Source organism: Alligator mississippiensis, chromosome 3, assembly GCF_030867095.1.
Source record: "Alligator mississippiensis isolate rAllMis1 chromosome 3, rAllMis1, whole genome shotgun sequence".
Classification (NCBI taxonomy): domain Eukaryota; kingdom Metazoa; phylum Chordata; order Crocodylia; family Alligatoridae; genus Alligator; species Alligator mississippiensis.
Genome location: NC_081826.1, coordinates 294,605,998 through 294,619,464, shown reverse-complemented (window position 1 = coordinate 294,619,464; position 13,467 = coordinate 294,605,998). Strand labels below are relative to the sequence as shown.

At 38.7% G+C, this 13,467-nt stretch overlaps 1 protein-coding gene across 2 annotated transcripts in view; it reads left to right on the top strand.

Annotated features, from left to right (window-relative positions):
* PIK3C3 (phosphatidylinositol 3-kinase catalytic subunit type 3) overlaps nucleotides 1–13,467 on the top strand; it is a 130,111-nt gene that overhangs the window by 60,869 nt on the left and 55,775 nt on the right. For both annotated transcript variants that reach the window (XM_014593937.3, XM_059725305.1), the window contains exons 20-21: nucleotides 2,313–2,397; nucleotides 4,580–4,654. In XM_014593937.3, the coding sequence (XP_014449423.2) occupies nucleotides 2,313–2,397; nucleotides 4,580–4,654 (160 nt within the window). The remainder of the gene's footprint in view (nucleotides 1–2,312; nucleotides 2,398–4,579; nucleotides 4,655–13,467) is intronic.

The window sequence follows — 13,467 nt, the reverse complement described above, 5'->3', positions numbered from 1 at the left end:
TGAAGATCCTGCAATCTAAATAGAAAAGACAGATGAAAGGGTAGGAGGCAAAATAGCATCTCTCCTGAGATCACATAACAGGTTGACACACAATCAAAAACCCCTTAGGTCTCCTGGGCCTTAGTCCAGTGTGTGATCCACTAGATAAACATTTTCTCCTAGTAGCCAGTAGCACAGATGGTATAGGATAGGACAGGACAGTGTAGAAGTATTTTAGTATTGAACCTTTGCTACTTCAGATGCAGCTACTGGAAAACTAACTGAGCTGCACAACTAAACAGTCTGTATTGACCAGTGGTTCTCAACCAGAGTGCTGCAGCATCCTCGGGTGCCTTCAGATCCTTTCAAGAGTGTCACGGGCTACCATGCAACATTAGTACTGGTAGGTGTGCAAGGATGATTCACTAGATAAACCCAGAAATTTAATGTAGGAACCGATAGTATTAAAAACAGTCTGACCCATTATGATATTTCTGAGTTCTTTGCAACAGGAAAAAAAAATTCTATTATGCTTCCATATTCAAAAACTGAGAAAAAACTAAAAGCTGGCATTTTCTGAGAGGTGCTTTGAGTCTAATGCAGAGTGCTGTGAAGGTTGAGGACCACTGGTATAGACAAATGAACTTCTATTTTTATCTGCTTAGGTTTTACTCACGGTGCCTGTTCAGTGTGTGTGCATTCATTCTTATCAGTTCCTAGCATTGTGCACTATAATTTCGATTGGAAGTTGCAGAGAAAGTAATATGCAGGTTGTATTTGAGCAATATTGGATGAAAGAATTCAGCCCTGGGTTGTAATAGATGCATGCCAGCAGGAAGAATTAAGCTTCTATGTGCAAACTTTGTCAGCAGTTTTCTGTGGCCTAATTATACAGCTTTGAAGTTTTCAGCGGGTTTTTAGTGTAAAATTTCCTGGGTTTGTTTTCTTATACGACAAACACAGAGCTTTTCTGCCCTGGGCTTGGATGCAGTTGCCAAGCTTTTAAATTGTGTCTTAGTAGGTAGGGTTTGCTTCAGCACAGCCAAGAGATAGGGGCAACAGAAAGCTTCCTCGTCAAATCCTCCAGCATATGAGAGCAGGACTCTTTTCTTCCACATAGCATTTAAAAATCCTGCCTGGAATCTTTCAGTAGCACCTTGGATTAGACTCGACTAATCAGCAGATCTCCGGTGCATCGCGGGACAAAAAAGTACGTGTAGAAATGTCCTTTAGGCCTTTCACTATTCACAGAGCCTCTCCTCTTACACTCAGATCTCCCTTATGTTTAGGGCAATTCAGACAGCTATCCAGCTGACTGGAAACTTTGTGATGCATACTTGTACAGCTTCTCTTTATGTGGCCATTTATTGATAAACTGCTAATTTACCTTCAGTTTGTGGGTTGAACAGTACTAACTTGGTCAGACCAAAATTGGTTTCTTTTGGAATGAGGGTAAGAGTCGAGTTCAATGCCAGTTTTCAATAGGAAACCTTATTAATTTCCTTTTTAGTATCACTGAGGCTGTGTTCATATAGCACAGTGCATTGCTACACATAGAGCACTGAGCTACTTGCAGATGAACTTGCTTATTGGGAACAATGTAGCTGTCATAGCCCTGGTAAAGCAACACATTAAACTGTTGTGCTGCTTACCTAGGCTAATTAACCAAACTAAAGTGCTAGGTTAATTAATATGACTATGCTGCTTTCTAGTACTTGAGCTGGATGGAGTATCTATGCATAAAGCTGCCTTGCGCTGTATGGACATACCCTTGATTTGTTTGTTTTTGAAGCAATGTTGTAGGGAGAGATGTAATGTTAAGTGCATGTTCTCAGATGTGTTTCCCAGTGTCTTGATTAATTTGAACTGCTATTGTTGTTTTAATTTTTGCTGGCCTAGCACAAACTATATTTACAGCAGAAGCATTTCACAGTCATGGTAATTAGGCCAGAAGCCTGCAATGCAAATTTAACTTTATGGGATTATCTTAAAGAAAGAAGAGCCCTTCAGTTTGTGACAAAGTGACTCTAAATCCATGTCTTCTGAAGAAAATAAGAAAAGGCTAATAAACATAAACTAAACAACGCCATAGCACCAAAGTGGAATTTGTTTGATTTTCCTTTGTTTAATGTTATCTGACAGTTCTGAGAATAACACTTTTAGCATGCAGCGTTGACAGTCTCTAAGTAGTAAGATTAATAACTGAGCAGGATTTTTACAAATAGACTATGGTAATAAGTTTAGCCCACGCTATAAACTGCTAACTCTTCGATCAGCCCCGAAGATAGTTGCCAGCTATGTCGAGTAAGCAAGTGTTTTTGATGTATTCTCAGAACTTCTTCAGAAAGCATGCACCAAGTGATACTGGGCCTCATGGAATAAGTGCAGAGGTGATGGATACTTATGTGAAGAGCTGTGGTAAGTTATGGACATTTTCTTAATAGTTTGCTGCATGTACAAAGGACAGAGTGTGATTGTTAGATCGGTGGAGTTTGAGTAGCATTCAGCTGAGCATTTTGTAGGAATCATTAAACTGACAACAAGAAGGAACATTGACTATGAGAAATAAGGGAAATGTACCCATTATGTGGCATTATGATGACACAGATAAACAGCGGATAACTAATGAGCACCTTGCTTTTCCAACCATACCATTGCATCACTTGTTTTCCTACCTCTGAACACGAGGCTGGAACATAAATATCCTTGCCTGTATCCCATGTTGAACTAACTTGGGCCAGAATTAAAAATAGATCCTTTTCCTTGTCTTCAGCTCCACTGAATATAAACCTAGTTACTCCAAGGTGATGTCTCTTAATTACAAAATCAAAATGTGGCTTCTTAGTGGAAGAAAACTGAAAATACATAAATGTGTACAAGGAGCTCCTATTTCTGTTGGTGCAGACCCTGGCAATGGAAAAATCCTTCTGGGAAAGAGCATATGGCATAAATGAGATTGCAGCCACCTGTATTAGAGAGGTTCGTGCAGCCCCAGAAGTGATCAACACTTTCTGATGAGAGTATTGTAATATCTTTCTGTCTTTCCTGCAAGCGATTGGTGGAAATTAAGTGCCCTCTTCTCCCTAGAAACCATCTTGAAAGACAGTTTCTCCTGTCTCTCCTTTCCTCTAGGGGCCATAATAATGCAGGGAGAGATAAATTACATCCCTTATCGGTGTTAGGTAGAAGGTTAAATTATTAAAGCTGATTTTAAAATCTTTTGCGATTTGTTCTTTTTTTTTTCTACTTTCCTGTCTGACATTAATGGGAATAGACTAATTTGATTTCTGTTTATTTCTAGCACAGTGTTAAAGCATTCATATAAATAACAGGTATAGCTTGCAAAGTTTCCTGTGGTATTCAATTGAAAAAAAAAATCATGCATGAATCTGCTTAGACAAAATGTATATTTTGGTTCAAAATTAACCTGGCAGCATGACTCCAGTGCTTTCTCCACAAATGTTAGTGGCTCACCCTTTGGAAGGCTGAGTTGGACCCTACTAGCTATGGTAATGCCATTACTGTGCACATTGTTAGTGATCTCTGAGGACACGGGCCATGCACAGGTGTTAGTTTGTACCAGGAGAATCACTGCTCTCCCAGTAGTAATTGCTATTCCATAGGCATTTATTGATTTCCTTGTGGAAGAAGTATGCCCCATCCATAAGAGCAATCTTCCAGGTTGACACATGGAAGATCTCCCTTGCAAGAAATATTCTCTTACTACAATGAATGCAGTATGCTCGAATGCTCTGATTGGGAGGAGTTAAGCTATAGCTTCCCTTGTGCATTTCCCCACTGCTGGCTTCTCCCAATCAGAGATGGGATTCTGCCGCTGCTTCCCCCTTGCCCCCTCCAGGCCTTTCCAAGACTGGAGGGACCCCAGTCTAGGGAAGGCTCAGAGAGCAGTGGCAAATAGACTCCTCTCCAGCTTCCCCCGCACCCTTCCCTGATGAGGGGGACCCTGATTGGGGGGAAAGGGTGTGTTTTCAGGATGGAGTGGGAAGATTTCTATTTTTTTTTTAATTTGTAGCCGTAGAAATGAATGCCTCTCTATAGCCATAGTTGCAATGTAATTGTCACCACTAAAATCGATTCTTAATTCCCACATATTTCTGGCACAAAAGTCCTATATACGGTACTTGAAACATGCTTTGTAAGCAAGCAAGCATTTTCTGAATGTCTTTGAATTTTTTATTTGTACCTTTCTTAGTCCTATGTAAGTTAAAGTAATACTATACTGATTGAATGCTGGAAAAATGGAGTGTCTCATAACTTAAATTATAGTCCTGTATCTATCCAGTATTATATAGATGGGTATGGTGTATGTATACGCATAACCTACAGTAATGATATACAAGTGAAATACTAAGAAATATTTATTAATGGCATATTTTTGTATTTCATTTTCTGTTAATGTCACTCTAATTTTATTCCAAAAACATTTCCTTAAATCCCAACATGATCTTTATCTTCTCTACCACATTCCTTCTTGTGATCTCAGTGATAACGTATCAACATGCATATGAGTACCAGTGGTATGAAACACGACTTCTAGAAGTTGAAATATTTCAGTTTTATAATTTACTTGTTGTTGCAGCTGGTTACTGTGTGATTACCTATATCCTTGGAGTTGGAGACAGACATCTGGATAATCTTTTGCTAACAAAAACAGGTAATTTATTTTAAATCAACTACTTCAGTGCTGTTTGCAAATACATCTTGGCAACATTTTACTGCATTTTACCTTACAGCCATAACGTTTGATAAACCTGTTCTATATTAAATCACATTCCTGTTTATGGAGACATCATAACATCTAAGGTCATACTTGATTTAGCAAGGTAAGCTTTAGTTTGAAAGTACATACATAATGGAGTGTGTTAGAGCTGGTATACAAGTGCAGATGGCAGCATGCTTATTTCTGTACTCTCTCCCTGTTTTATTTCCTTGTATCATGCCTTTTTTTCTGAATACTGAGGGGGGGAAAAATTGCAGTTTTAAAAACAGGCTGCACAATTGATTTTTTTTTCCCCTCGGTAGACATATGTATAAATAATGGGAACAATAATAAAATGCTTGTTCTCTGAAAATAGTGGACTACGTTTTAGTTCATTACAAAATCTTGCGTGTTGACTGAAAAGCGCCTTGTTCGGGAAACATCACATTAATAGATTAAAATGAAATTGAACTGCTTTTTTCTAACCACTTTTCTAATTGTTTTTTTTGTCCTAAAGTCAGGAAATATGGCGCACATAACTTAAAACGGTGTCAGTAAGCACACATTCTGTTTTCTGAGGAAGCCGAAAAACAATGGTACAATTAATTGGGTAATTAGAAAGTAATGCCAGTTCAAAAAAATCCTAATCGGTTTTATAAAACAATTTAATTTTTCATTAGATTGTTATTGGTACTTCATAGGCTTCTTTAACACCCAATCTCAAAGCAATTTCAAGATCGATTAATTGCATGTGTCTGTTGTAAAAAGACTTTATGCAGACAGATTTGGCATCTATTACATGCTCGACTGCATTCCAAATACAGTAGAAGTTTAAACACTTATTAGCACTAGTTATATTGATAGTAGATGCATCTTGGTACAATAATCAAAATTATTCTGGTTAGTCCTTGCAGCTCTAATGCTTACTCTTTGACCAGAAGCACTCGTGTGTCTTTCCATAATTATAGATCTTGCAGGAGTGGAGTAGTGTAGTGCATCACAGCGTGTTAAATTAATGGCAAATCACAGGGTTAAGCATCCCGAAACCAGGGGATCAGATATCATAACATCCAGATAAGTTGATTTGAGATGGGCAAAGGTTGAAAGCATCAGCAACCAGTATTTGAAAACAATATTTAAAGTTAACTCAAACTTGTATTTGAGTTATAGTACAGGCTAGTGTATCATTTAACATTAGGGCTATCATGTTCATCCCTACTCTTCTTGCTTTCTTGCTTCATCCTAGTTTAAAATTAACTTGCTGCATTTTGTCTTGATTTCCTGGGTCAGGTATAGGCACAGTCTCACTTTCATTCTGTTGTGTTAAAAACCCTTTTTATGTTGGACACTAATTCCAGAAATGAAAAATAAATGGGAAGCCAGGTCTCTGTCTTCCTGGATGGACATTAACCACCAAGGTACAGTCAGGTTTCTTCTAGCACTCTTTGTTCCAGTGAGCATTACATTTTCTGTATCGTGGCACAGGTTAGGCTGTATGGGTAGAAGTTGTCTTGAACCTTGATTAGGTTTTAGCCTGCTAACTAGGGCATTCCTGTGAGTGGTGAGAGGTGTGGATTTCAATCCCCTTAGGCCAGGGCTTGGCAGTGAACAGTGCATGGGCTGGATCTAGCTCACAGAGCCATTGGATCCATTTCATAGTCTTGTGGCATCACCAGTGTTTGCAGAGGTGGGGGGAGCTTTGGCTACAGGCACTCTTTCTGTGTCCCTGCAGAAAGAAGCACTGCTGCCAGCAACCCTAGTGCCTATCTGCCTCTGACCCCAGGTGGATCATCCTGGCTTGCAGCTGGGAAAGATTGCCCACCCTCTGTCTTGGGCAGAATTGATCCTGGGTCTTCCACATCCTAGAGGAGTCCTCTAGCCACTAATTTATTACCTGAGAAAAAACACGATCTCCTCCCCAGCCAAGTAGTAGTCACTGCTGCATTTTTGTAGGGAGCCCAAATCTTCTCAGCTTGCTTTAAGCATTCTTGGAGCACACCTACCAGATTTAACCTCCTGAGGGGTCTCGGGTGGAGGAACATTGCATTTTTGCATTTTGATTGGGCTTACATATGAAATGCAGCCTGATTTGCTCCATCCTGTCAGAACTCAAATACCTCTGTCTATGCACAGATAAAAAAATACTTTCAGGAACCTAGGCATCTCAGGGGTAAAATCTGTGGCACATCTTGACAAAGGTAAATTGCAGCTGTCCAGTTGTCTTGAGGATTTCTGCTAAAGTTCCAGGTCAGAAGTTTACATCCTTTTTTGGATCTTGCCCTAAGGTATGTATTTTAGGGACCTAACTGCTTTTAGTCACTTCTGAAACTATTAGCTTAGTCTGTAAGGTGCCCCCTGCCCTGACTTCTCAGGCTAACACGGCTAGCTGCCTCTCGTTTGCTTCTCTGTTGCTGTCCATATTTTACAGGGAGCACATATGCTGACTTCCTAACGCATAAGGAGTTCTAATAAATATAGGAAATGAAGTGAAGAGAATTAAAGACAATCATTCAGTGAGATAGAAACAGAGCTTTGGACCATTTGTCTCCCAACCTTATACACACCATCCTGAGAAGTGAAGCCTGCCTGCAGTTGTAACTTGCCTCTGCACACTAGCCTTCCTTAGCTACTGATTTTATAAACTTGGCAGGTATCTGAGCCAGCTTGTCTACATATCTGCAGAATAATTGCTCAAGGATTCATAACAAAAAAAGTGAGGAATCAAAATTATTTCTCTAGAACATGGGAAAAAAAAACCATTACATTTCATTCCTTTAACTCCTGCAAAGATGACTATTGCGAGGGAATGTGTTTTCCTTATATTCAAACAATGGCAATTTTTTCTTGTTTAAGCTATAAATAAACTAGCTTGAATCTAAAAACAAATGTTATTTGAACATGAAAGGCAGCAGCTTTCTAAACTGAGAAGAGTAAAAAATTATGCGAATATAGGGTTGTGCAACCTTAACTGGTAGTGACTGGTGATAGTGCATCATTCTGACACATCCATCAACGTTCTGAATTTTGAAAGTGCTGTACGTTGTCTTTGTAAATTGAGTAAAAACTTTGAATTGCAGAGATTAGCTAGAATCTTTCTATGCCTCATTTGTGTGCAAAAAAACCCCCAACCCAACATTTAAACTTTTTTGTTTTCTAATGATATATTTTTCAGTCCAGTTATCTGCTTAAATCCATCTAATAGAATTTATTAGGAATGTGAAGAATGAATGTGACCATCACAAGCACATGTGTCAGCTGGTTTGTAGGCCCTCAAACAGGTTGCTTCCCATTGGAGTAGAAGGATTTCTGTAGTAAACTAGTTTTACTACTACACTCATTCCAACTCATGAGAGTTAACGTTTGGATCGGGGCTGATGATTTTTGAAATTACAGTTAACCTAAGCTAATTAAGTACAATTAATGCAGATGCCAGATCACAATTTACTTTCAAACATATACGATTTGAAATAGGTAAATCCTGTTGCAGTAAACTTTTTTTTTCTGCCTCAATTTTGACACGTAATGGAGACAAGAAGTCTATTAATGCTGGTAAGGTTAATGTGATACTTCTAGTTTTGTCTTTAAATAAGACTTTTAACTGAAACCCCTCCACAAACTTAAAATGTCTGAAGAGATGCCTAAAAGAATGTGTAAACTCCTTTTCTGGCCAGTGGTGCACTTAAGCATAATGCAGGCTATGACTGGCATCTGGACTGGGTCCCTGGCTCAAAGCTTGCTTAGCTTGGATGCAGTGGAAGCTCTGTTAGCGGGGCTGTTTTGCAGCCGAGCTTGAGAGATCTTCTTATTTGCAGGTTTGTCTTTTACCTAAGAATTTGAGCTAGTTTTATCTATAGCTGTTTGGATCCCAGAGCTTTTATATTCAGTTCAAACTGTATACATTTGAAAACAAAACGAGTATTTGAAAGAGAGCATAAGGCTTTATGTGCTTATTGCAACATTTAATTCTTTCTTGTGTTTAGACTTTTTTCACATCTCCGTTTGCTTTAGACTTTCGTAACACAAACAGTGCAGGGAAATAGTGTATGAAAAATTCTGTAGAAAATAAAGGAAGTGAAGGTGCTAACGCTGAAATTGGGAGGGTAAGTGGACAGGACTGCTTTTGGATGTAATGTTTATTCCCACTGTAAGCTTTGTATGAAAGGTTGCTTTCAAAAAAGCCACTGTCTTAAAGTGGATCGCTTCCTCTTGCATAGGATGACAACTGTAAGTAGGGTTTTATGGTTGTAAGATGTCTACTGTCTATTAGTTTTTGTACACTCAGTCACAGGAAAGAGAGATCTAACTAGGTTGGTAGGTAATACTAAATTTTACTTATGCTTTGTCGAGCGTTTTTCATAAGATGTGCAGCAGAGGGCAGTGCATATCCATGTTACATCTTTGTCTTATATTCTTCTCACCTTTGTCTGTATCTCATCAAGTAGTAGCAGTGTGGTTTTAAGTGTACCTTTTCCTTAACAGTTTCTTGACCAGTGAGAGAACCTCTCAAATCCCAAATCCTACAGACTTGCTAGGAGGAGCTACGCTTTCTACCAGTGTAGGAGTCCCATTGAGTTAAGTGTTTAAAGACTAGAGTTTGCCTTTTCTCTCCAGATGGGAAACTTAGCACATACTTTGCCTAGCAGCATAAAGTGTGTAGCCATAAATGTCCCCTAAGATTCACTTAAAACAGTTCAAATGCTCCTTGGCAATAAGTGCCAAAAATAAGGCAGTACGTACTTGATTTAGCTGACTTCCATTGCTTATCTCCTTCCCAGGAACCATTTTGGCTTTCTTTTTATAGGCTACAGCTCTTAGATAGCTCTTGCCTGCTGTAACTGTCTGCTGTAACTGTCTTAACTTTTTGAAAATTTTCCCCAGAGTTTAAAAGATATACTGCCATCTTTAGTTATTTATAATAAGCCATATAAATACATAAATAAAAGACAGTTTTTTCAGATTGTTTTAAGTGCATTCTTGGTGGGGGGGAGGGTTGTTTTGTTCTGTTTTACTTTTTTGTGTGCTTTTTGTTTTTTTTTTCCTATAAATGACAGGTTTTTAGGTCTTCGCTGAAAAAGAAACATACGGTGAAGACATAAAATTGACAATACAACAACGTATTATGGCATACGTGACATGAAGTAAGCAAAATGAAAATACTGTCTGGCTTCTCATTATAGTCTTCCACAGTTTTACCAGTGACTGATTTTAGTTAGTGCTGTTACTGGTACTTTGTTAATTCAATTTAGTAAGCTGAAGGGTTGCTACTGTGACACGTATTTTAAAGAAACTCAGTGATACTGTGATGGGAAACCTAATCGCATTTAAAAGCTCAGACTCTTTAAATTAAGCAACTCAGACTTTCTCCCTTTTTCAGTCTCTAAAATCTTTCTGCAACATCAAGAATATAAAAAGTTAGGTGAGTAGTTATTTTAACATCTGCAGAACAGTGATTAATTAGTCACTGGGATAACTCATCGCTGTGGTGTGAGCAGTGAATTCATGCCAAAGTCCTATTGATTTGTACACCAAGCACTTTCCAAATCTACACTTCTATTAAATTGCAAAGGAATTTGCTTCTGATAACTAGTCGGCTTAAAAGATGCTGATCTGTGCCCTCCACAGCACCTGTCAAGCCTGCTGATTCTCTCAAAGCATTGCATATTCTTCAGCTTTTCATGGCTCAACAAGACATAGAAGATCAACCATTCTTTTTTTTGCAGAATTATCTTTTATTTAGGCAATGAATGCATGTAAGAGTGCAAAGCAAAACTCTGTGATTTATTTTCCTCCATCATAATCATGTCATTTTATGTAGTGAGCACTCTGAATTTTTGTAGTAAAAGATTGCACATTAAGCATTTATCTGCATAATCATACAATTTTCAGTGAGCCAGAGTGTGTACAGTTTGCATTTGGAATTTTTGTAATCCTTTTTCTTCATTTTAAATGTAAAAAATCATCTCTTACTGTCTTTAGAGATGGCATGTAAAATACATGGCATTGAATGGTTGCAAAATGGCTAACTAGTGCTAATTAGTCAGTCCTGGACAATTAGCCATCATTACCAATCCCCTTGGAATAATGAATTAAACATATTTTATGGTATAAAATGCACAAAAACACTTGTAACTTAAAGAATGTTGGAGGATTTAATATTATATTTAGGTATTTTAAAATGACAGCATGCAAGAACAGTCATTTTGTTTAAGAGCAGGTAACTTTTTTTGCTGCTTCTCGAAATGAGATGCATTATAAACTGTCATCAGTTTCTACACGTTGTAATTTCTTGCTTCCAAAGCTCAGATCAGGCATTGTGGCAGCAATCGTGTAATGGGACACTTTGTCTTCCAGCAAAATATATGCAGTTTTAAACAGCACCAGCCCATCATTGTTGGATCACAAAGTGATGCCTTTATTAATGCAGACGCTTGAATGCCATCAGTCAATATGCCCTTTGCTGCCTCGGAAAGAGCTACTGGTTGTGAATATGAATTATAATGTGTTCAGTGGAACACATTTTAAAAGGAGCGAACATCACAAGTTGTGAAGTGACTTTTGTGAAACAACTAATGTTGAAACATCGTCTGTTCCCTTTTATGAAGGCATTTGAGGATATCTTTATTTATTTATTTGTTTTCCTTTCTTTCCCCCCTTTAAGTATTGAGACAATCTGATTGTAGCCCTGACATGAGTTGCTGCAGCTATACAAAAAGGGAGCTTATCAGGCTAGCAGAGCCCTGACTATGGCAAAGGTGAAATGCTCAGACCTTGGTGTTGCTGTAACTCAGTGGTAGGCAACCTTTTCCCCGTTGTGGGCCATAGTGACCCACCCCAGGTCAGAGGTGGATGGGTGGGTATTAGGATCTGATTGCTGCCAGTGCTTGGGCCTCCCAGTGGCCCTGGTAGAGCTCCCAAAGCCAGCTGCCAAATGCCACTGAAGTCCCACATCTGCAGGCTGGATCCAATGGCTCTGCAGGCCAGATTTGGCTCAGAAGCCATAGGTTGCTAAAACCCTGCTCTAAATGTCTCTTGATAATCAGTTGAAGAACTTGCATTCATTAAGTGTTATACTAACTTAGAGACCTGTGGTGTCTTATCAGGAGTGGAGACCCGAGCATGATGTTTGGGAATGGATGCAGGTTTTTTTCTCTTTGAACCTGTTGAAATCCCATATCAGTATCGGGGTTTCAGGCCTCCAAGCAACTAGGCTGTTAAAAAATGTATTATGTCAGATACAAGTGTGGCTATGCTGCTGTCTTAGAATTGAGCAGCCTGATGCAGGTGATTTGAGAATGAGATGGAGGGAAAGCTGTTAGGACTGTATTTGTTCTCAAAATAGTGCACACAGTTTAAGTTGATTTGCTAAATTAGTAAACGCTACACAACATAAAAGAGCAGCCTTTTAAAAACTAATCTTACCCATTCATTATCTTGTAATACTCTCAATGCTAGGCTTATTTGGAAAGACCACCCCAAACATCTGTAAGCTATCCTTGAAATTGCTCTCTAGTGATACAGTGCCTGGCCCAGCTGCTCCCTAGGCCGTGCCTCAGTATCCAAGGACTACAAATGGGCACTGATTTATTCCATGTTTCTGTATCACATTTGAGCTTTTGCTGCTGTACTGGTTCTTAACATCTGCATCTGTCATGTGAATGGTAACAAGAAGCATTCCTTCTCTCAGGTTTTACAGGCTCTTTTTTTTTTTTTTCCTGCTCAGACACGTATTTGTCCTGTCTGTTTTAGACATGTTGGGATTTATAGTTCACCACGAATGGCAACACTGAAATGCGACTTTTGATTTTCCGATGGATATGTAGATACCACGCACGCGTTCGTATTTTGTTATCAGATTAGCACTTTCTTTCAATGGTGATTTTGAAAACTTTAGGGGAAATGGGATTTCGATTATCCTGTTTTTGTCATAGAACGTGTGCTTCCTTTAACCATGGCTTAACTTTCAGGGGATAAATTCAGCAATGTATTATAGATATTAGTTAATATTTATATGAGGTAGTAAATTGTCAAAATCATCACAGCAGTGGTAGCCTACCAAAAAAAAAAAAAAAGGCAAAAATCTTGCCATCTGCAAATTCAGCTTATCCTGGCAGAGAAACCTGGGTATGCAGAGTAGCTGATTAAGTATTTGGCCAATACATAATCATCCTTAAATAACCAACTGCACCATAAATGACCAGGACCTCTTCTATTGCATGACGTTAGCCAGCTCATCCAGCTTCTGTTGCTTGTAGCACTTATTAAAAAGTGAGTTCAAAGGGTTGGAGGGGGGAACCTGTTGACTGAATTTTCCTGTGTGGGTTCCTAATTCAAGTACTGCCCTGGTATAACCCTAGTCCTCTTGCAAAATTTGAACTAGGTCACATCGCTGTTACAAAACTGTAGGCATCAAAACTTAAGATGCAGCTCTTATATCTTGCTTGCACTTGGCAGGTTTATTGGAACATCTCCACTTATTGAGACACTTTTATTGGTTACATCCACAGTAGATCCATGCACAACAATTAGGTCCTGGTTGTGGTCGTGCGGGGATCAGGCCTATTAAATTACTTATTGTTAGATAGGGAAACAAGCAGCCTTAAAGACTCCTTGAATTTCATTTATTCGAGAATTCAAATTTCCCCTTGATTTAGAGATTGTATGTATTCCCTAAAGCTAAAATTTCATGATATATTTCATAATAAAAACAATTCCCACCTTAGTGTAGGTAATCAGTCACAAATGTAACCACCTTCTTAGCTACTTCTGTA